Source organism: Tursiops truncatus, chromosome X, assembly GCF_011762595.2.
Source record: "Tursiops truncatus isolate mTurTru1 chromosome X, mTurTru1.mat.Y, whole genome shotgun sequence".
Lineage (NCBI taxonomy): Eukaryota > Metazoa > Chordata > Mammalia > Artiodactyla > Delphinidae > Tursiops > Tursiops truncatus.
In genome coordinates, this window is record NC_047055.1 from 56,476,216 (window position 1) to 56,501,219 (window position 25,004).

At 33.2% G+C, this 25,004-nt stretch overlaps 1 protein-coding gene across 5 annotated transcripts in view; it reads right to left on the reverse strand.

Moving 5' to 3' along the window:
- The window catches only part of DACH2 (dachshund family transcription factor 2), a 640,153-nt gene that overhangs the window by 125,234 nt on the left and 489,915 nt on the right, over positions 1-25,004 (reverse strand). For all 5 annotated transcript variants that reach the window (XM_073799555.1, XM_073799556.1, XM_073799557.1 and 2 more), the window contains exons 7-8: positions 9,831-9,966; positions 7,243-7,326 (exon numbers count right to left, since the gene is read on the reverse strand). In XM_073799555.1, coding sequence (XP_073655656.1) covers positions 7,243-7,326; positions 9,831-9,966 — 220 coding nt within the window. The remainder of the gene's footprint in view (positions 1-7,242; positions 7,327-9,830; positions 9,967-25,004) is intronic.

Genomic DNA, 25,004 nt, shown 5'->3' on the forward strand with positions numbered 1-25,004 from the left:
ATAAAAATACTTCGATGAACAATTACAAAGATGTGTGAAACAAATGAAAGAATAGAAAATATCAGCAAAGAAATGGAAAGTTACAGCAAAAAAATAATAATAAAAATGTTCAAAAAGAAGCAGATGGACATTTTAGAACTGAAAACTAAAATAACCAAAATTTTAAAATTCAATGGACAGGCTCAATACATAGAGTGAAGAGGGCAGATAATAGAATCAGTGAACTTAAAAATAGAAATATAGAAATTTCTTAATCTGAACAAGAGGGAGAAAACACACTTTGGAAAAAAAAAGAGAGAGAGAGAAAGAGCTACAGAGGTATGTGGAACTATGACACAAGATCCAACATTTGTGTCATTGGAGTCCTAGAAGGAGAGGAGAAAGAGGTCAAGGCTAAAAAATCTACTCAAAGGAATAAGGTCCCAAAACCTCTCAAATTTGTCAAAAGACATGCACTTACAGACTCAAGAAGCTGAACAAATTCCAAACAGGATATATCCAAAGAAATCTTCACCAAGACACATCAAAGTCAAACTTCTAAAACCAAAGACAAAGAAAAAATCTTGAAAGTAGTCAGCCATTACCTATCAGAGGAAAAGCAGTTCAAACAGCAGTGGATTTCTCATCAGAAACCATGGCAGCCAGAAGGAAATGGGACACCATTTTTCAAGTGCTGAAAAAAATAATCATCAACCCAGAATTATGCATCTGGTGAAAATATCCTTCAGGAATGAAAGGGAAATGGAGAAATTCTCAGATGAAGGAAAACTAAGAGAATTTGTTGCCAGCCAACTTACTTTAAAAGAATGGCTAAAGAAAATTGTCTAAACAAAAAGGAAATAAGAGAAGGAAAATTTGAACATCAAGAAGAAATAAAGAACAACAGAAAGAGAAAATTATGAGTAAATACTTATGAAACACTTTGAACTGAATGAAAATAAAAATACAACATATCAAAATTAGTAAAACTTAGCTAAACCAGTACAGAGAAGAAATTTTATAATATTAAATACTCATATTAGAGAAGAGAAAGGGGTAAAATAAATTATCTAAGCTCCCACTTTAAGAAACTACAAAAAAGAAGAACAAATTAAACAAACCAAGCAGAAAAGGGCACTAATAAAGGTAAGAGCAGAAATAAATGAAATTGTAAGCAAAGGAACAATAAAGAAAATCAAAGAAACAAAAGCTGATATTTTGAAAAGATGAATAAAATTTGAAAACCTCTAGCTGGAATGACAAATACAAAAGAGAAGGCACAAATTACCATTATCAGTATTCCACAGATATCAAAAGGATAACAAGGAATACTACAAACAGTACTATGCACATAAATTCAATAAGTTAGATTAAACAGATTAACTCTTTAAAAACACAGACTACCAAAACTTGCTTAATAGGAAAAATAGTCTGAGTATTCCTATGACTGTTAAGGAAATTTAATCCAGAATTTTTAATTATCCCCAAAATGTAACTTTTGCACCCAAATGGTTTCACTGAATAATCCTAACCAAGCATTTTAAAAAGAATTGACACCAATTCTACATAATTTCTTCCAAGAAAGAGAAGAAATCCTTCCCAATTCATTTTATGAGACAAGTGTTACTCTGACACTAAATACAAAGCCATTTTCAAAAACAGACTGTAGGTCAATCCCTCCTGAATATAGATGCAAAATTGCAAACAAAATATTAGCTAACCAAATCCCACAATGTATAAAAAGAATTACACACCGTAACCAAGTATGATTTATTCCAGGTGTGTGAGGCTGGTTTAACATTGAAAAATCAGTCAATGTATTTCACCATATCAACAAGCTAAAAATTAAAAAAATAATAATACTATCCTATAAACATAGGCTGAAAATTCATTTGACAAAATGCAACACTCATTCATAATACAAACTTTCAGCCAATTAAGAGCAGAGCTAAATTACCTCAACTAGATAAAGAGTATCTACAAAGAAATCTACAGATAATATCATACATAATGTTGAAAAACTGAACATTTTCCTGCTAAAATCAGAAAGAAGTGAAGGAAGTCCACATTCATCACTGTTTTTCAATGTAGTACTAAAAGTCCCAGCCATGACAATAAGGCAAGAAAAAGAAATTAAATTCCCATAAATTAAAAAGGCAGAAATAAATTGTTTTTATTTACAGATGGCATGGCCTGAATGCATATGTAGGAAACCCCAAGGATTAAAGCCAACCAAAAAACTTGTAGAGCTAATAAGTGAGGTTAAGTAAGATGGCAGGATGCAAGACCAACATATAAAAATCAACAGTATTTCTATATACTAAGAAAGCTGTAGTGTGAAAACTGAATTTGAGAATACAAAAACATTTATAGTTATTCAAACCATTTATAATTATACAAACAATGAAATACTTAGGTATGAATTTAACAAATCTTGTACAGAACTTGTATGCCAAAAGCTAACTTTGCTGATGAAAGACAGAAAACCTAAATAAATGGAAAGACATACTGTACTCATGTATTGAAAGACTCAAAATAGTAAAGATGTCATTTTTCCCAAATTAATCTGTAGTTTTAATGTAATTCCTATCAAAACCGCATCAAGTTTTTTTTATAGACATATACTATCTTTTATAAAATATATGGAAAAGTCACAGTCTCTAGAATAGCCATGAAAATCTTGGAAAAAAAGAATAAAATAGAAGGAGTAATTCTATCAGATATTAAAACTTACTATAGGGCTTCAATAATCAAGACTGTGGTACTGGTAGAAGGATAGATACATAGGTAAAACTGAAGAAGTAGTCCTGAATAAGTACAGATTACTGATTTTTGATAAATCACCACAGCAATTCAATGAAGGAAGAATAGCCTTTTCCACAAATGGTGCTGGAGCAGAAAAACAAAAAGAACCTTGAGTTGAGATAATGATCATAAACGTAAAAGGTAAAACCATAAAGTACAGAGAAGAAAACACAGGAGAAAATCTTCAGAACCTAAGGCTAGGTAAAGAGATTTTAGACTTGACAGGAAAAGCACCATAACAGAAAAAAATTACAAACTGGACTTCATCAAAATTAAAAACTTTTGCTCTGCATATGACCCTTTTAACAGGTTATAAAAATAAGCTACAGAGTAGGGAAAATATTTGCAAACTACATATTTGACAAAGGACTTGTATGTAGAATATGTAAAGAATTCTCATAATTCAACAAAATAAAAACAAACCAATTGGAAAATGGGGAAAATACATGAAGAGAGACATTTCATCAAATGTGATATACAAACAAGAAGTTCAATATCACTAGCCCTTAGAGAAATGAAAATTAAAACTGCAATGAGATATCACTACATGCACCTATGTGAAGAGCTATTTTTTTTTCTTTTTTTAAAAAAAGGACCACACGAAATGCTAGTAAAGATGTGGAGAACGTGGACCACTCATGTATTGCTTGTGGAGATATAAAAATGACCCAGCCACTCTGGGAGAGAGTTTGGCAGATTGTTATAAAACTACACATACACTTATCACATGACCCATCACTTCAGCATTTGTCCCAGAGAAATTAAAAGTTATATCTATATAAAAACATGTACATAAGTGTTTCTAGAAGTTTTATTAATAATAGACAAAAACTGGACACAATGAGATGTCGTACAATGGATAAATGGTTACACAAACTCTGGTACATGCATACCATAGAATACTACTCAGTAATAAAAAAGGAAAAACTATTGACACATGCAACAATCTGAACGAATATCAAGGGAATTTTGCTAAGTGAAAAAATGTCAATCTTAAAAAGTCATATACTGCATGATTCCAATTTTAGAACGTTCTTAGGATGATGGAATTATAAAGATGGAAAACGGTGGTTTTCAGGGGTTAGGGATCATGGAGTGCAGAGGAGACAATAAAGGAATAGCAGGAGAGACATCCCTGTGGTGATAGAGCAGTCCTATATCTTGATTGTGCTGGTGGTTATACAAATCTAAACATGTGATAAAATTCCATAGAAAGATACATGCAGACATACACACCAATGAATTCATGTAAAACTGGTGAAATTTGAGTAACACCTGTGGACATAGCAATGTAAAACTTCTGATTTTCATATCGGGGTAAGATTATATAAGATTTTGCCATTGAGGGAAACTGGTTGAAGGGTTAACACAAGATCTTTATGTATTCTTTTTGGAACTTAATTTGAGTCCACAACTGTTTCTAAATAAAAAGTTTTAAAAATGAAGGCAATTCGAAGAAAATTTCCAGTAAGATATGTTTCTTCTTTCTCTCATTTCTATTTGGAATCACAGAATGGCATAAAATGCACAAAATTTTATCTTTCACTTTCCTTTATGTATTTTAATGTCATCATAAGTTTATTTGTAATGATGTTTATATTTTAGTTGGTGCAATACTTTAGTATTTCTTATTCATAAAATATAATATGCATCAGATATATTTTCCATTTTATCCAGGGTTATAATCATTTCCAAACACCTTCCATAAATGATTTAGTGTAGTATCTGGGATTGTCTCAGGAATAGATTAAGAGGGAGAAGCATCTGATTGAATAGAAAGTATTTACATTATTATAGTGTCAATATATAGCCCAAGCCCTCCTCTAAACTGAATTAGCCTATTTGTATAAAAGTAAATACAATAGTACCTTTATTTTAGATGAGATATACTTTAGAGTCTTATGATCAAAGGATGTTAAAACTATTAGCTTTTCATCTGTAAACTGTGGACTGATTTAAAATGTAATGTTTCAGTGGACTAAAGTCATGTAATGTTTCAGTAGCTAGATGATACATTTATTGTTCCAATGTTTATACAGCATTCCAAATTTGACCATCATACTTCTTGTACATATAAAGTTTTCAATAGATACATTCAATACAAAATGCAAAATATCAAAAAGCTATTCCTGACAGCAGTTTGGGAGACCAGTGGCTGCCAAGGGAAGAGGGTCTTGTTTTGGACCTTTGCTTCCACATGGGTGAAGTAAGGTATATAGTTCCAAAGTCTCTACTCTAAAGAATCCCAGAACTGATTGCTAAAAATTATGTAACACAATGTCATAACATGTGATTGATTTGGTCAATTTGTTTGACTAAGTCTGTGGAAAAATAAAATCAAAGGCTTTATTTGATTGACGATTCAGTTTAGTCAAAATACTTGAGTCAAAACTAAAATAGCAATTCTGGTAAGTCATGTTGGATGTAGTCTAAATGGAACTCACTGCATGAAAGCCCAGATCATATAGACTTTGAAATGTCTGCATATGAAAATGTAAGGCAAAATACAAATTATCATTTGAGATATGTATCACACTAGCTGTCACCCAATTTTACAAGGTAGAGTAAGAGGCGGGCTACATGAAGCATACTTTAATCATTTTCTGAAAATGTCCACATAACAGCAAAGCTGGCATTTTATAATTTCCAGAGCTATAAATCATTTTTAAAATCACGATATTACTCAAAACAGATGTGAAAACATATGTTTGCTACAGTTGTATAAACTGCCTACTTGTCAAACTTAATAAATGTTGAGACTTCTACTTTAACTGCATTCCCTTTTAAGAACTAAAATCTATTTGAGGAAAATATATTTTATTTTAAGTACAAATGTAACTGGTAGAACTTAACATAGAAAATCTCATTTAAAAGAAAGTTTTCCATTATAACCAGAGAAGTACAGTTTAATATGCCACTCCAGTCTATTAATGTCCTCACCAGGATGTGTGACCAACATATTTGAAATGAATATAACTGTGCCATTCCACAGTAAGAGATTCAGAAATGCCAGTGCATACCACTGTGTATTTTATGAAAATCGGCTACTGTACATCTGTACTAGCACTCCAGCTGATTTTTAATAAGACACAGCAGTGTGTACTTGAACACTACAGCAAACAGGCCAGTCCTAAATGCCATTTTGACTTACGGGGTTTGCAGTTCTGACAGAATCATATGTATCATGTACAGCTTGAGATTTTCCTAGAAAATATGCTTTACTTCCAAGCTGTCCTTCAAATAGTGATGACTTGCTAGGAAAGAAGTTTCAGGAACAAATTGTTTTTGAGTTATGAATGAAATTTCATCTTTAACTATAATTCCATTACCTGTGTAAGAGTTTGGGTAGTTTAATATACTGAACATGACTTCCATTCTGACCACTTTTCTGAAATAAAGCATTTATATCTTGGTGCCCCAGAGGGTACAGTCTTTCAGTGTTTGGATAAAAAAGACAAAATATGTGGCAAGGAAACCAACAATGGACCAATGAAATTAAAATTATACATTATTCCAAATTCTAACTAAAATGCTCATCTAGGTCATTAGAAAGCAAGTTCAGTCTAGAGAAGAAATAAAAAAAATGTCTCCATTAACTCTTCAGCTCATGGAATGTTTTTTTCTGTATATTATGAGCATCTTTATTAAAGATGGAAAAATACACCCTATAGTGAAGTACAATCAGACCATCTGATGATCTGATAAATTACATGTTAGCTTATGTTCTTTAGCTTAGAGTTACTAACTCATGGTGATAGTAATAATGCATAGCCTATAACATATACTGATATATTTTCCTTTACTCTTACCTTTACAGCCTTTTAAACAAAGTTGTACTCAGTTTTCATATCAAGGAAGCAAGTCTTTGAAATTCTGACTTTCCCTACCTTCCTTAAACAGATATCCTAAGAAAAAATTGGATACTGTGCAGAAATGACACGTTTGTCAGTTGATTACAAGCCAGATTGATGTCATATCTATTAATATTATAGGTAAATACCTGATTGGAGCTGCTTGCTAAACTTTCCTCTGAAATGTCCAAATTAGCATATACTTTTAAAATCACTTTTGAGTGTTGAAGGGAACATCTCTCCTCTATGACAGTAACTCAAGTTTTTCAAACATAACCATCGAATAGTGATTCATTTAAATATAGTCAACAAAGTGCATACATAATAAAAAGAGAATCAGATGTCACGGAATAGGCATAATAAAAGGGCTTAGGGTAAAGTTTCCAACCATAGGCACAGAGAAACTTTGGACTAATATGTTATTTATAACATCAAATAAACAAGCTTCAGGTAAATATTATTTTTTTACTACTAAAAGAATTTATCCAAAGCCAGTATGGATCTGTTCTGACTTAGGGAAATGTGGATGCAATATACAGCAATGGAATGTTAATTGAGTTAGTATCTGATCTTTATATGTACATCAAATAAGCAAAAGTCATTTTACCTTTATTTTCCCTTTGGAATTTTTTGATGGTTGGTCCATTATCCTGATCAACGATAAGTTCCTCTCTATTGTTGGGCATCATAACTATAAATAAGAGATATAACTGAGTAATTTTATTGCAAAACACCCAAAAGAAAAGCAGAAAACCATTACATAAATACCTATTTTACTCCAATAACAACATGAATTTTATACACTTCTACTTCTGAACAAGTGAAAAGATTTTTGTTGTTCTGATCATACAATTTAAAAATCAATAAGCTGCTTAATCATATGAATTTTAAAGTATAATTAATACATAGTACATATATAATTTCCAACATATTTTCTTTAAATCATTTAAAATATTTCCTCTTTTGAAATTCATGTACAAATTAGTTATTTACCTCCATAATTAATAATATATTTCCCAAAATGCTTCAGAGAGAATTTTGCACTTAATCTCATGAGTTTAAAATAATTACGAATTTAGTTTACTTTGTAGAGTTTTTGCAAATATATAGCAAAATTAATAGATAAAATATAATTTTCTGGTAATTGTAGGTGCTTCTTCACAAGACATTTATATTGAAAGAGGAAAAACATGTCAATTTCAGTTTATCATTTAATTCTCTTTAGTTATATTTTATTAAAATGTTATATAGCACTATCAATAAAGTATGGTCACTTTAAACCAAAAATCATCAAACCTTTTAATTCACTTATAGACAATCGCACTATCACGCTTGGACAATTGTGGAATGTGCATAGAGAGTATAATTACTGCCGGTGGAATAAGAAATGTTTTATGTTGTCAAGATTTTTTATAATATTATATTGCTTTGGATATAGTTTATTTCTAAGTATGACATCTCTTACGATATGTCTATTACAGAGTACACATATTTCCCTGTGTGCTCTGCTTTTAGCCAGCACTCAATAAATAATTCTCTCTTTCTTTTTCCTCTCTACCACCCTCCCTCATCAGTACAAAGATTTTCCTAATAGAAGAATGTATGTTTCTTGATTCCTTTATGGTCATCTGGCTACCCCCACAGGTCTTGCTCAGACTCTCTTGAATCTGTTGCACACAATATTGTAACTAGTAGTTTAGTCTGCATCCACAGAACAGAGTAAAGCTAGAAAACCTCTGTCACCTCTTCCAGGAATTAAATTTACTCCCTTATGGCCAATAGCTACAAGTTCTAATTCATTGGTTAATTCTGGCTGCACATTAGAATGTCCTGAGAAGATATTGAAAAGCAAAACAGAACACTCCTTCTAGGCTCTATTCCAGACGAGGTAAATGAGACCCTGAGCGTGTGGCCTGGGCATCCAGATTTGTAAATACTCCATAGGCGATTATAATGGGGAGCCAGATTTGAGACCCACTGGGATCACTATGAAGCTAAATAGTTACAAAGAATATATAATATTGACAAGCTAAGTGAGACTTGGATGAATTTCCACAAGAGAGAAATCATCTTTGTCCTTCCCCACCACAAATCCAGAACCTAACACCTTCCCTAATCCCTCAAATTCCTTTCCTCCCCCATAAAAACATTATTTTGGAGAGTCTTGAAGCAATCACTCTTATGAAGTGTAAAAATTTAGAGTTTACATTAAAAATGTCCCAATAGAAAGACTAAAAGAAGAGAAGATATTATTTTCCCTAAAGGAAATGGGTACTTAGGAAATTGGATTGTGTAGGTACAGAAGATTAATGAAGATTTTACCTAGCTCACTTTGTTCATACTTATTATATACCAAATGAGAATTTGTTATAGCTGAATGCACTGGGTAATGTCTGTATACCTGAGTAGGATCAAACAGCAGGAGATGATAAGTAATCAAGGTAAAGCCACACAGAGAAAAATAGTGCTTATCCTTCACATTTCCTTAGCACTTTAAATTTCTGAAGTGTTTTTTTCCACATATTATTTCATTTGACCTCATAAAACTCCAGTGCAATAGGCAGAGCAGTAATTATATCCATATGTTAGGTAAAGATACTCATTGTGGTTAAGTGACATACCCAAGATCTCATAGCTAGTTAGTGCCAGACTGTGTCTAGATTCAAGTCTCCAATATGCCAGATCACTGACAATAACATTATAATATTTCTGGAATAGTGTCTGTGGTGTAAGACTTCTGAAACAATAAAAAAGAAACGTAGGAAAAATCATGTTAAAATTTGTGATCTGAATTGTTGAGATTATTGCAAATCATATATTGATTCACTTTTTAATCACTCTTACATGATCAACTGTCCAAAGGATATCTTATCTTCCATTATTCAAAGGGTGCTGTGAATATAGCAAGTGATTTGTATCACACTAGCTGCCAAGTACCAGCATATTGAATTAACATATACTCTACAAAAATCCCATCAAATTGTTCCCATGAGATCCAGTGATACAGTAAATGAAGCCCCTTCCAGAGAACAAACTTCTAACACCTTTTTTGTTGTTCATATTGCTTCTATAATAAAGAATCACCACTTTTCAAAAAGCATCAATTCCCCTAGGTTTTTCTCCCCTCTCTATTGCCTAATGAAGAATTTCCTGAAAGATTATCTTTCAGTTCCTTGCTTCAGGTGAGATACTCACCCATTCTCTCTGAATGGTGATCCATCTGAGAGGGAGAACTGGACACGCTGCTGCTGGGGTGGGAGGAGGTCTGGCTCCCAGGGCGATGACTCTCTTCCAGAGAAGGAGCAGGAGAAGGACTCTCTGGGATCCGTTCCTTACACAAAAGGAAACACAAAAGGAAATGTGATCTTGCACAAAGTTTTTCACGTTGGTGGAGTCCATAACATTTGAAATGTTGACCTTTCATCCTGAAAGCGCATACATCCATAATACTTGGTCTTAAACACATATCTTCAGACAAAACCATATTTTTTTGTTCTTGGGAAATTAATGGGATATTGTGAGGGTTAAATAAGAGAAAAAGATGAAAAGTCTCAGTGCTATGCCAGATACATGGTAGAGTATAAGAAAGGTTAGTTTCCATTTCCTTTCCTAGGAAATACGTCAAGGATTACGAAGTAAAGTGACTATTGTTAGTGAAAATTTGTTATTGTAAGCTTCTACATTGATATAATGTTCAGGCCATAACCTGGAGGGTGAGCTTACTGTCTGAGTAAAAAGATCCCCCAAAGGTAAACACCTGGAACTCTGGAATAAAACTTACAAATAGTGGTGCCTGGTACATGTTGTGTCTTTCTGCACTGACAAAACTTATGGCAATAATATACTTGTGATCTATCAGACCTTAGGAATTCATGTTGAATTTTGCAAACAAAATAGTTTGATAGTCACAGGACACAACGATGGGTTTTTGAAACTAACACTAAGACCTATCAATATCAGTTCATTAGTATTGTTTAGATTTTTATAGTTTTAAACTATGAATTTGAATAAAAATAACATTTCTTTTATATATCTCAACAGTAATGGTTATGGTTCTCAGGACTTTTGTGATAATTAATATTGCTAAAAACTCTGAAGTTATTCACTGTGCTTATGCATCACAAACTGATGAATAAATCTGAAAATCATTTAGTTAATTTGATCAATTAAAAAAACACATTGTAGATTTTTTGATGATGGCCATTCTGACTGGTGTGAGATGATATCTCATTGTAGTTTTGATTTGCATTTCTCTAATGATTAATGATGTTGAGCACTCTTTCATGTGTTTGTTGGCAGTCTGTATATCTTCTTTGGAGAAATGTCTATTTAGGTCTTCTACCCATTTTTGGATTGGGTTGTTTGGTTTTTTGTTATTGAGCTGCATGAGCTGCTTATAAATTTTGGAGACTAATCCTTTGTGAGTTGCTTCATTTGCAAATATTTTCTCCCATTCTGAGGGTTGTCTTTTAGTCTTGTTTATGGTTTCCTTTGCTGTGCAAAAATCTAGAAACAATAAATGCTGGAGAGGGTGTGGAGAAAAGGGAACACTCTTGCACTGCTGGTGGGAATGTGAATTGGTACAGCCACTATGGAGAACAGTATGGAGGTTCCTTAAAACACTACAAATAGAACTACCATATGACCCATCAATCCCACTACTGGGCGTATAACCTGAGAAAACCATAATTCAAAAAGAATCATGTACCAAAATGTTCATTGCAGCTCTATTTACAATAACTTGGAGATGGAAACAACCTAAGTGTCCATGATCAGATGAATGGATAAAGAAGATGTGGCACATATATACAATGGAATATTACTCAGCCATAAAAAGAAATGAAATTGAGCTATTTATAATGAGGTGGATGGACCTAGAGTTTGTCATACAGAGTGTGAAGTAAGTCAGAAAGAGAAAAACAAATACCGTATGCTAACACATATATATGGAATTTAAGAAAAAAATGTCATGAAGAACCTAGGGGTAAGACAGGGATAAACAACAGATCTACTAGAGAATGGACTTGAGGATATGGGGAGGGGGAAGGGTAAGCTGTGACTAAGTGAGAGAGTGACATGGACGTATATACACTACCAAACGTAAAATAGATAGGTAGTTGGAAGCAGCCGCATAGCACAGGGAGATGGGCTTGGTGCTTTGTGACCACCTGGGGGGTGGGATGGGGAGGGTGGGAGGGAGGGAGACGCAAGAGGGAAGAGATGTGGGGGCATATGTATATGTATAGCTGATTCACTTTGTTGTAAAGCAGAAACTGTCACACCATTGTGGAGCAATTATACTCCAATAAAGATGTAAAAAAAAAAACACATTGTAGTGTTTATCCATATATGCAATAAATGTGACTCAGTGATATATATGCTGGGACAGAGAATGTTTATTCTATAAAATATTTAATTAATCCATAATAAATTTCTTAAATTAAATGTTCTGTCTAATTATGTGTAATTACAACCTCAGTATTCTAATCATAACATTAAAAATTAGTTTGTCAAATATGTGCTTATACATTTTCACAATGATTTTGCACAAGAGGTCCAAAACAGATAAACTCCTTAAAGGAAAACTGCTTAATGCAAAATTAATATTATGAGAGTTAAAGGTTATTATTTCATTAGTGGAAATTAGCATTTTGCAATGTCTATCATTGTGGCAGAGAGTATAGTGCCTCTCTGCCCTGCCAAAGATGTTTAGTCCATATCCTAAGAGCTAGAGCCTGTGAATATGTTATCTTACATGGCAAAATGGACTTTTCAGATGTGACTGAGAACCTTGAGATAGAGCTATTACACTGGATTATCTTGGGGCAGAAAGGAAAGTCAGAGGAAGATATGATTATGGAAGAATGGTCAGAGAGATAAGCTGGAAAAGGCAAGGAAATCGATTCTTTATTGGGAGCTTACAGAAAGAAATGCACTCTTTCCAGCAGCTTGATTTTAGCTCAATGATAGCCATGTCAGACATCTGACCTACAGAACTATAATATAATAAATTTGCATTGTTTTAAGCTACTTAATTTGTCATAATTTGTTACAGAAACAATAAAGAACTAATACAGTCATCAATGTAGTATGTTCATTTTTAATGTTGTTTTATATATTATTATTTAGCATTTAGCTAACATTTGATAATTTTAATGAAATGAACAGCAGACTTTGTGTATATTAGCTACAATATGATATAGTTATTAAATACCAATAATTGTAAATATATACTACACCTTAAAGGCTCTATGACTTTTGTCATGCTTCAAAAACAATGTTTTAAGACAGAGAAATATATATTTCATTTATATTTAGTATACAGTTAAGTATACAGTTGCAATACTATGTACACAGGGCAAGATCAAAAGACAATATAAGCAAAGCAGAAGAAAAGAATCATTTTTTTCCAAATAATTATATTTGTATTTTGGAGGGAAGGTATGGAGATTGGGCAGCAAATTATATATAGACTTTATACCACATTGTTTTACTTTTTGAAAAGACTAGTAGTTCATCAGCTGTGAAATTCAACCTGAAGTGTAGTGATTAAAAATATAATCCCTAAATAGCACGTGTACATACACACACACACCCTTACGAAAGGAATTTCATATATGAGGTCAAAATTATTTTTTGCTTTTCACTGTTGTGTAGTTTCAATGATTCTATGCTAAACTATGCCCATTCAGTCTTTGAATTCTAACATTGGATATTTGCTGAAAAATATGTAATTTAATAGCTATGTTTATCTCTAATGGACCTGTAAGTGAATGGATAGAGACAAAGTACAGCAGTTACTGAGCAAAAATAGAACTGAACAAACAAAATCACTGTGTAGTGGCAAACAGGAATAATACACAGCAATATATGCTGCCATAATAAAAATGGAAAATTTGGGAGTGATTCATAAAGTTGATGGTTTGGAAAAGCAAGAGAATTCAAGTGACAGTGATACTTGATCTTGCTCACCCTGCTTATAAAATGAAAGCTCATACTGAATTTTTTAAAAATTGGAAGAACATCTACACAAATAGAAAGTACTATAAATAATGAGAAAAAATACAATGCTATAAAGAGGAATACTCCAAAATGTTTAAAATTTTCATATGAACAAATAATATGAACTCAAATAATTACTCTTAAACACTTTCTTTGACATTTTGAACATTACATTAGGTGGAAAAATAAATTAACTTTGAAAACATGACTTAGAGCTACAGTAGCATTTTGCATAAAGTCATATTTCTGCTTTAATATTTTGTAGCCTGCACTTTCCAAATTCGATCAAGGTTCAATACATTGTTATTGTTTCCTAAGAGGTCAGACTTTTTTCACCGACTTTTTTCACAGACTTTTTTCACCATGTAAACAACATTAGATGAATCCAGTGCCTCATACTGATTAAGAATTAGGTGGGTTTAAAAAAGTAATCTGTGGCTTCCCTGGTGGCACAGTGGTTGAGAGTCCACCTGCCGATGCAGGGGACCACCTGCCGATGCAGGGGACACGGGTTCGTGCCCCCGTACGGGAAGATCCCACATGCCGCGGAGCGGCTGGGCCTGTGAGCATGGCTGCTGAGCCTGTGCGTCCGGAGCCTGTGCTCCGCAACGGGAGAGGCCACAACAGTGAGAGGCCTGTGTACCTCAAAAAAGAAGAAAAATCTGTAGGAAACTGGGAATGTTTAATTTTGCCTAAAATAATGAATAGTTCTATAAACAATTTCTACTTTGCAAGTAAGCAGATCCATTTTTCAGCCCTGTAATCAGTATGCATCTATTTAGCTACTTAACTGCAATGTGTTTTGGTTCATTAGGTGGCTACTGTTGTGTCTCAGTCTCGTTAAATTTTCACAGCAAGTTAATCTGTTTTATTACAAATGAGAACACAAGTGATAATGTCTTCACCATTTGCCAAATACAGGGTTAACAGTATTTGCAACAAATCAATAAGGGCATTTAAAAAGGAAAATTGCAAATCTATAACTCCATTTTACTCATTGATGACATAATTTTATTTGGCATTTATGAGTTTTACAACACTGTTACTCTTCATGTATTTCATTTGTGCCCCATCAAAAACAGCTGTAGCTCTTCTGAAACACTGCAGAAGTTTTCTCCATATTCAGTCAAAGTAGCAAAGGAGGGAGATTTCCAAAACTGATACATACTTACCCAATCAATCCCCACTTTCCCCTGAAATTAGTAAAATTATCTGCAATAATAACTCAAATTCTAGCATATACATACATAGTTCAAGGCTTGTGCCTAAGAAGAAAGAGTCATTATAGAAAACATTTTTAATTAGTACCTATTATTCCCTCTTCTATCACACTGTTTCCCTTTTTTGGGGATACATATGTTCAAAGGAGATGTTCATCATATTAAATCATTTGAAAGTACATTTGAACCTTAATAAAAAACAGGGTCAAAGCTGAGAATAATCAGTTTTATACAAGGTTTAACACAGTCAGTTTGGTAAAGACTTTAGTTTGTTGGCACTAAGGTATCAATTCTGCCCATTTTCATGGAGATCCTTTATTTCATCTCAATGTATTTCTTTACATCTTTGGAAGTATAATATACGTAGAACTTGTGAAGTACTAATACATGCATATTAAACGTGTTTATATGTATGTGTTCATGTGCGTAGTTGCCTTTTAAAAACACCTATCTCAATGTTAAATTGTACCTCTGATGTTTTATGATACTGATTCTTCTCAAGCATTCAGTGGGGTTATGTAACATACAATTTGTATTTTTATTTAATTGGAATTCAACTCTCACTGCAATTACTCTTCCAAATGTTAATCTATTAATGAGTTCTAAAGGATTTAATGGCATTTCGTTGCTTAGGAGTGGCTTTTGGAAGTTTATCTGAATGCTAGATATTTTATTCATGCATTTGTCTTGATATTTCATATTTAATTGATGTGTTCCTTCTGTACTGTCACCAGAGTTATGCAGAAACAGAACAGATTTTAATTTGACAGACTTAAATAATAAAATCAGGAACAAGAAAATAAGAAGTTTGTTCATTGTTGTTGCTAACTTGGGTTACCATTAGTCCTGAGGAAGAATTTGATGCTCAGATTTATTATCTTTGAATACTATTGGATGCATGATACTTTATGAATTTTTATGAATCAGTTTAAGAATTAGTATGTGTTCCACAATCAACAATATACAAATGTATTTAAGTTAACACAGATGGATATGGCAGGGTTTTCATGAATTTAGAAAAAAACAGACAGATGAGGGGGGTACAACTGGAACATGTAACCATGAGAAAGTCCAAAATCATAAGCATGCCCTAACTGTGACCTATGTAATATTTGGACAAAGGACCCTTCCACCTCTTCAATTTGAAACTTGTTCTGGAAGAGGCTGACAGCTGAAGAGAATCAGCCATAATATCTGTTCATAGCATATAAATGACCTCGAGTGGGAGAATGGATAGTTCAGTGGGAATATGTATGGCTTGCAAATTATGTTGTAGGCTTGGGCCTCTGCCACCCATCCAAACACACACACACACACACACACACACACACACTCACCTTAATTCTCACTCAATGCATCTTCATCTCACGTTCTAAAAACAGTAATAGCTTTGTCTTTCCACAGAGCACTTAGAATAAAATTCAACTAGTGATTTTTTCAGTGAATTTGAATTATCACAAAAAACCCTCTCTGTGTTGACTAATTTTAATACCAGATGTTCACGTGCTAATGCCATTGCCTTGTGACAATTTCCAATCAATTCATTAATTGCCAGCTGCTCAGCTAAACAAAAAACACAGCTAATCAGATGATACTGGTAAACAGCTAAATAACAGCTTCCTACTTAAATTTCTTAAATTTGTTATCAGAGAAAACTATGGCACACTGATATGACAAAGTTTCCCACAAATACAGAAAAACTGTACTATAAAATATTTAAATGTAGGAAAATATATTTTCATATCAGTCAGGTATTTTACCTATTCTGCTCTCAGGATTTTGTCACATTGAGTAATATAACTGAAGGATGAAAACTTTGAAAGCCTAATGATCATAATGCAATTTTCAATTCATGTTATAGTTATATTAGTTATTAGCTACAAATGATAATATCTGAGCCAACAGTAAAGGGATCTGAGCCAGACCTAAAGACTATGTGCCTGGCATAACAATATTCCCAAACTAGTTTCTGGCCAAAAAACAGAAGCAAACAACAACCACAAAACCAAAACCAAAAAAAGATTTGTTTGCAACTTATAATGTCTTTTCCAGCTTGGGAATTAACGTCTGTATCACTAATGATCATTTATGTTGAAAACACTCCTCAAAGTTTAATATCCGATGAATCATTAGTTTTCATTCATTCATGCAACAAACATTTATTGAGTGACTAATATACCCATTGAGGATGAAAGAAAGGCCTATGGGTGTCTTCATATGGTGTGTAGATTCTCATAGTTCAGACTAAAGACTAAATAATCCACATATACACATTTAAAGATAAGTTAAAATAAAATACAAATTAGATCAATTTTGATATCAGAATGGGCACCTCTCTCCAGTTCCCATCAGATTCCTAACTTTTCTTTTGTGGCACTGAGATCTAAACAGCCATTGCACATGAACAGATGCTCTCTAGAGGGCGGGTCCAATACCTGTATATGCATCTAATGGTGGGGAACCCTTGGTCCTGGTACTGATAAGAAGTTGCACAGACAAATGTATATAGGGAAAGCTACTTCTTTCTCAGGGTAGCTCTTTGCCATGATTTTGGTTTCTACTTATTACTATTTCTATGTGAGTATAGAAAACATAATAAAAGAAAACAAGTATAAAACATAATAAAAGAAAATAATATTAGGTAATATATATACTGAGTATTTACTAGATGTCAGACAGTGCTCTAAGTGTGTTAACAAGTTTGTCTCATTGAAGTCTTTTGTTAACACTGTGAAGTAGGTACAATTATTATCCCCATTTCATTGGGAAATAAGGCAAACTGAGATACAAGCAGGTTAATTCATTTTCCTAAAGTCATATAAAAAGAAATTTTGAAACCAGGATTCAAATACAGTCAGACAATCTGACTTCAGAGCTTGTGCTCTTACTCATCATGCCATACTGCCTCCAGTGAAATCTTCTCAATGCATCTTACTTAGCTGACAAACTATGATGGCTCTAGCCAGAAACAGTATATAATTCTATAAATTATTTGGGGGATGGGGTATCTGCCTGTTTCATTTTGTGTTTTTGATAAAGCAATGTAACATGATCCTTTACACATATTAGACCTTTGCTAAATCAGTGAATTCTGTGTTCTTGCTCTCTGTTTCCTAATAGAAAAAGATGACAGTAATAATGGAGTAAGACAATATTCAGCAATAGCTATCATTTCTGGCAAATTCAAGGCTAATTGCAATCCACTTGCTGATTTTTTCAATCTGCATTATCCTTTTTTGCCAAAGATTACTAGGGATTCTGAACTTTCCAACCATCCTCTCTAATGCTCTAGAACAGTGCTGTCCAATAAAATTTTCTTCAGTGACGCAAATGTTCCTTACCTGTGCTATCTAATATAGTAGTCAAGAACCATGTGACTATTGAGAAGTTGAAATGTGGCTAGTTGAAACCGAGGAACTGAAGTTTTCATTTTATTTAATTAATTTAAATTGAAATAGCCACATGTGGCTAGTGGCTACTATATTGAATAGTGTTGCTATAGTAGGTATGTGCTATGCATCTGCCTAAGATACTTTGTTAACTGTTTACCACCATGGAGGTGGGGAAATTTATTAAACCATAAGCAAATATATATTTTCTGTAGATTCTAAGTTTCTAAAAGTCACATCACTTCTCAGAGCTCTAAAAAGCTATGGTTTTCTCTCCTACCTGTGAAAAGGAAATGAAAAAGACAAAGCCAGGTCTAGCCTACCTTGCGTTAACTTTCACTATCTAAGGATATTTGCAGGAGTCAACACCTCTAATCACCTAACTTTTTTCACACTAGGGTAGAAATATTTACACAGTGGTAGAAGAAAAAGGCACAAATGAAATTATGCTCTTTCCAATTTGACTTTATTCTATGTTAAGCTGGTATAATATCAATTGTCAAAGAAACTAATTATTCATTCATTTTATAGAGATTTCTCAAACTTTGACTCACATGTTATGCCTTTCTGAAGAAATAAAAGATAATAGGTAAACTTCTTTGAAAAGATTTTGTTTGATTTGCTTAATGGATATGGGAGAATATTGGCATAGAAAGTTTGATTTGATAAACATTTCATATTTCATGTAATGCTTTCAAAGGAGAGTGTTGTCTTGCTCAAACTAGAGATAATTGTTAAATATACAGTAATTCTGTGAGCCAAGTGTTAAGCTGTTGTTAACTTGAAATCAGCCATTGTGGGAATATTTACACCATAGAAATTGGCAAATGTTATAAATCAGAGGTTTTCTTTTTTATTTTGTTTTGTTTATGAAGAGCTGCTTTACAGACACACCACTGGATGCTGGACCAAATAAAAACTCTAAAACACTGAACTTTTAAGTCTATTATAGGCATTTGAAGGTTTTTTATTTCATTCTAATGTTCAACATTATCACACTAGACAAATAACAAGATTATGAATAAGTACACTAAGTGTTGCATTCATTTGAGTTTATGAGCATTCAAATGAACTCAAGTACACTGTCACATTATTAAAACACATATTATGCAAATATGCAATCACAGTTGTATGCATTCTACATTGGTCCTTTTAAAGAACCTGAAAAATTAAGGACAAACATGACACACTGACAATCATCCACAAATAAACTTTTAAGCACAGAGAAAGTAAGAAAACTTAAATCATTATACGTAGTTTCCATTTTTCTTATGACAGGAATCCTGGTCTCATGGAGTATAAAACAAAATCAGCAAAAGCATGTTTTCAAAATAGTACATATTAGTTCATTTTATCTGTTTAAATTTTTAATAAAGAATTCTGTTTATTATTTGTCTCTTCCCATTAGGTTATAAACCTTAAAAACCACCTGATGCATAATAGGGACTCAATCAATGGAGAATAAAAATTATGGATGGCTTTAAACCAGATATCAGTGGCTTCTTCTGATTCAAATAGCTAACAATATACTTGCTAACATATACCAAATTGGCTAACCTGAATTATGATTAGGAGTTAACATGACTTATAGATTAGCCTAACCAGTTTTCTGATGCAGATTCAATCAGAAGAAATTGAAACATAGAAATGAAGTGTAAAGAATGTGAGAGATCTAGTTTGCAGAAAGAAAAAGTGAAGCACAGGAATATTAAAATATGTCCTCCCAGGCACTTTAATCAGAAATGCTAAGTGCTTTCAACACCCATTTATGATAAAAACTCTCCAGAAAGTGAGCAAAGAAAGAACAAACTTCAATATAATAAAGGCTATATGTGACAAACCTTCAGCTAACATCATACTCAACAGTGAAAAGCTGAAAGCATTTCTTCTAAGTTCAGCAACAAGACAAGGATGTCTGCTCTTGCCACTTTTATTCAACATAGTTCTGGAAGTCCTAGCCATGGCAAACAGAGAAGAAAACGAAATAAAAGGAATCCAAATTGGAAAAGAAGAAGCAAAACTGTCACTGTTTGCAGATGACATGATACTATACATTTGATACTATACATAGAAAATCTTATAAATGCTACCAGAAAACTACTAGACCTCATCAATGGATTCAGTAAACTGGAAGGATACAAAATGAATACACAGAAATCTGTTCCATTTCTATACACTAACAACAAAAGATCAGAAAGAGAAATTAAAGAAACAGCCCCATATACCATCACATCAAAAAGAATAAAATACATAGGAATAAACCTACCTAAGGAGAAGAAAGACCTGTATTGGAAAACTATAAGATGCTGATGAAAGAAATCGAAGACAACATAAACAGATGGAAAAATATACCATGTTCTTGGATTGGAAGAATGAATATTGGGAAAATGACTATACTACCCAAGGCAATCTACAGATTCAATGCAATCCCTATCAAATTACCAATGGCATTTTTCACAGAACTGGAACAAAAAATCTTGAAATTCATATAGAGACACAAAAGACTCCAAATAACCAAAGCAATCTTGAGAAAGAAAAACGGAGGTGGAGGAATCAGGCTCCCTGACCTCAGACTATACTACAAAGCTATAGTCATCAAAAGAGTATGGTACTGGCACAAAAACAGAAATATAGATCAATGGAACAGCATAGAAAGCCCAGAAATGAACCCATGCACCTATCATCAATTAATCTATGACAAAGGAGGCAAGACTATACAATGGAGGAAAAACAGTCTCTTCAATAAATAGTGCTGGGAGAACTGGACAGCTACATGTAAAAAAATGAAATTAGAACACTCTTTAACACCACACACAAAAATAAACTCAAAATGGTTTAAAGACCTAAATGTGAGACTGTAAAACTCTTAGAGGGAAACATAGGCAGAACAATCTCTGACATAAATCACAGCAATATCTTTTTCAATCCATCCCCCACAGTAATGAAAATAAAAACAAAAAATAAACAAACCTAATTAAAGTCAATAGCTTTTGCACAGCAAAGGAAAACATAAACAAAACAAAAAGACAACCACAGAATGAGAGAAAATATTTGCAAATGATGCAACCAACAAAGGATTAGTTTCCAAAATTTACAAAGAGCTCATGTGGCTCAATACTATAAAAACAAACAACCCAATCAACAAATGGGCAGAAGACCTAAATAGACATTTCTCCAAAGAAGACATACAGATGGCCAAGAGGCACATGAAAAGATGTTTAACATCACCAATTATTAGAGAAATGTAAATCAAAACTACAATAAGATATCAACTGACACCAGTCAGAATGGCCATCAGCAAAAATTTACAAACAATAAATGTTGGACAGGGTGTAGAGAAAAGGGAATTCTCTTCCACTGTTGATGGGAATGAAAATTGGTACAGCCACTATGGAGAACAGTGTGGAGTTTCCTTAAAAAACTAAAAATAGAACTACCATATGATCCAGCAATCCCACTCTTATGTATATATCTGGAGAAAACCTTGGTTCGAAAGTATACATGCATCACAATGTTCATTGCAGCACTGTTTACAATAGCCGAGACATGGAAGCAACCTAAATGTTCATCAACAGATGAATGGATAAAGAAGATGAGGTACATATATACAATGGAATATTACTCAGCCATAAAATGAATGAAATAATGCCATTTGCAGCAACATGGATGGACTTGGAGATTATCATACTAAGTGAAGTATGTCAGACAGAGGAAGACAAATATCATATGATATCACTTATATGCGGAATCTAAAAAAAATGATACAACTGAACTTATACACAAAACAGAAACAGACTCACAGTCTTAGAGAAAGAACTTATGGTTGTCACAGGGAAGCATGGGGTGGGGGTGAGGGATAGACTGGGAGTTTGGGACACACATGTACATACTGTTATATTTAAAATAGTTAACCAGCTACCTACTATATAGCACAGGGAACTTTGCTCAATATTCTCTAATAACCAAATGGGAACATATTTTGAAAAAGAATAAAATAAAACCCTTTAAAAATAAAAATGTCAAAATATGTGAAATATAAAAAAAGAAATGCTAAGTGTTGGAAATTAAATATGGTTTATGGAGCAAGTCATTCACTAACTTGATATTCTCTATTTCTCATATATTCAAAGCACATACTGCAAGTCCAGCTTCCGAAGGAAATTGTGATTACAGTCTCATGAGCATCAGTGACAACACACAGGCATCAGCTTAACACAAACTACACTAAAGGAGACTAGCAGGTGTTTAGAAGGATTCTGGAAACAATATCACAGCACTTTTTAAATTCCAGAGATTTAAAAAAATGATATGAAAACAGGATATGATATGAAAACATTTAAACACATCAATAAGTTTGGTAGATCTTTTTGTGAATATTTGTAAATTTTAATACAACTAAACACATATTTTGAACTTTTTTGTAATGTGTTATAATCTCTTACTCTGTATATCAAGTTTCTGATATATATTTTTTTTCCTGCAGCTGTGTGTTAAATCACTTGCTTTCCTAGATGACTCTATAATCACATTAGATTGTCTATGCTATGGACTGAAAGCTTGTCTCCCCAAAATTCATGGGTTGAAACTCTAATCCTAAATGTATGTGGTGGTATTTAGAGATGGGGCTTCTGGGAGGTAATAGGTCATAAGGGGGGAAACTTCATGTTGGGATTAGTGCCCTTATAAGAAGAGGCATTGTAGAGCTAGCTTCCTCTCTCTCTCTTCACCTTGTGAGGACACAGCAAGAAGATGACTGTCTGCAAACCAGAAAGAGCACTCTCACCAGGAACATAATCATAGGCACTTTGGTCTTGGATTTCCCAGCCTCTAGAACTGTGAGAAATTTCTCTTGTTTAAGCCATCTAGTTTATGGTATTTTGTTATAGCTGACCGCCTAAGCTCAGACAATGTAATACACAGCAAAGAGCGTTTTGTGAAGCAAGCTGTTGTGGCTTTCCTTAATTCATAGTGGATTTGTCAGAAAAAATCAAATTCCATAATTATGTCATTTATTTCTAAATGTTAAATGTTAAGTTTTCTGATCATTCAAATTTTGGAAGGACAGTTTACCTCTAAATGGTAAATATAATATAAAAGATCTGATGACTTCAATGCAAATATTTTGTGAGTAATTACAATGAGTAATACAAATTTAAATACCTGTTTTTTTATGACAAACTACCAGGATAAAAATAATCTGTAAATGTAATAGAGAAAATGTGTTTTTTTAATAGTTCCTGTATGTGACAAGTAGTAGTACATGATAAACTCTCAATTCATAGGTTTGCCCACTGCATGTGATATTTTAATAGATTGAACTTTGAAAACGTGCTTCACCAAGAAGCACATTGAAAACAAATTTCTGTTGAAATATAGATCAACAGAGGTGTGAAATTTCTGTCCATAGAATTGGGTACCACATAGTATCATATTGATAACAGTTCTTAAAAGAAGGGGTGAGGTTTTAACATATGAACACCTAATTTGTCAATTAATTCAATTATTTTTGTTATGCTAGTTCCTGTGAATTATTATTTTAAAACTAATAATGTTACTATCATACAATAGCATCTTTTCAAAAATAAACAAGAAAAACTTGGCAATTATATTAAAAACTTCTCACTACATATTCACTGAAATCAACTCTGTAAAAAATTTTTTTATTTCCTTCTCATCCTCTGATGGAAATCTATTTCAATAGATTTGCAGAGAAATTTATCAAAAGGAATGCAAAATAAATATTTTGTTTTCAACTGACTTTAGTCAAAATAACTATATGAAAGTAGATGTAATTTTCTTCAGTGTAAAATGGTTTCTGCATAATTGCAGGACTTAAATAACCATGTGATCCATGGCAACTTTTACAAAACAGCATCCAATTGTGTTTGTGAAGGTTCTGACTTCCTCTTAAAATAGGTTGCATATGAAATAGACAAATCAGCAATAAACAAAAATATAGCTATATTGCTTTTATACATTAACAATATTTGGATTATTAAAGGAAAAGATAATTATCCTTTCCATTTCAATCGTTATCTCCACCAATAGCCAAATACTAGTCATGAACTCCGTCCCCAAGTGCCTCTTTGATCCAAATTCATCACAAAGCTATCAAAAGTCCCAAACATTCAATCAAAATGTAGCTGATTCATTCTGAGTAATGGTCATTAAGAAAGTAAACAAAGGTACTTCTGAAGAGCCATAATCATGCCTCTATTGAGTGTATTTTTTCATCATTTCAAAGTAAGCATGACAATTCCATTACTGTAAATCATGGTTTTTTTCATAATCGAGTTTCCCTGTTTTGTGTGGGGTCACATTTATATAGTAGCCATCCAGTTTCAAAATCATAGGAAACTTATTCCATCTTTTTTTTTTTTTTTTTTTTTTGCAGTACGCGGGCCTCTCACTGTTGTTGCCTCTCCCGTTGCGGAGCACAGGCTCCGGACGCGCAGGCTTAGCGGCCATGGCTCAAGGGCCCAGCCACTCCACGTCATGTGGGATCTTCCTGGACTGGGGCACGAACCCGTGTCCCCTGCATCAGCGGGTGGACTCTCAACCACTGCGCCACCAGGGAAGCCCCTACTCCATCATTTAAATAATGTTCATGGGTGATTTTTTGTCTCAAAGACAACTCAGATTCCTGGTTTACGTTCTGATCAAGTATTCAAACAGATCTCTGATTAGCTGGGGTAGACTAGTTCACTGAGGATCACAATCTTTACAGGAAGTACAATGCCTCTTGGCCATGGAAATAC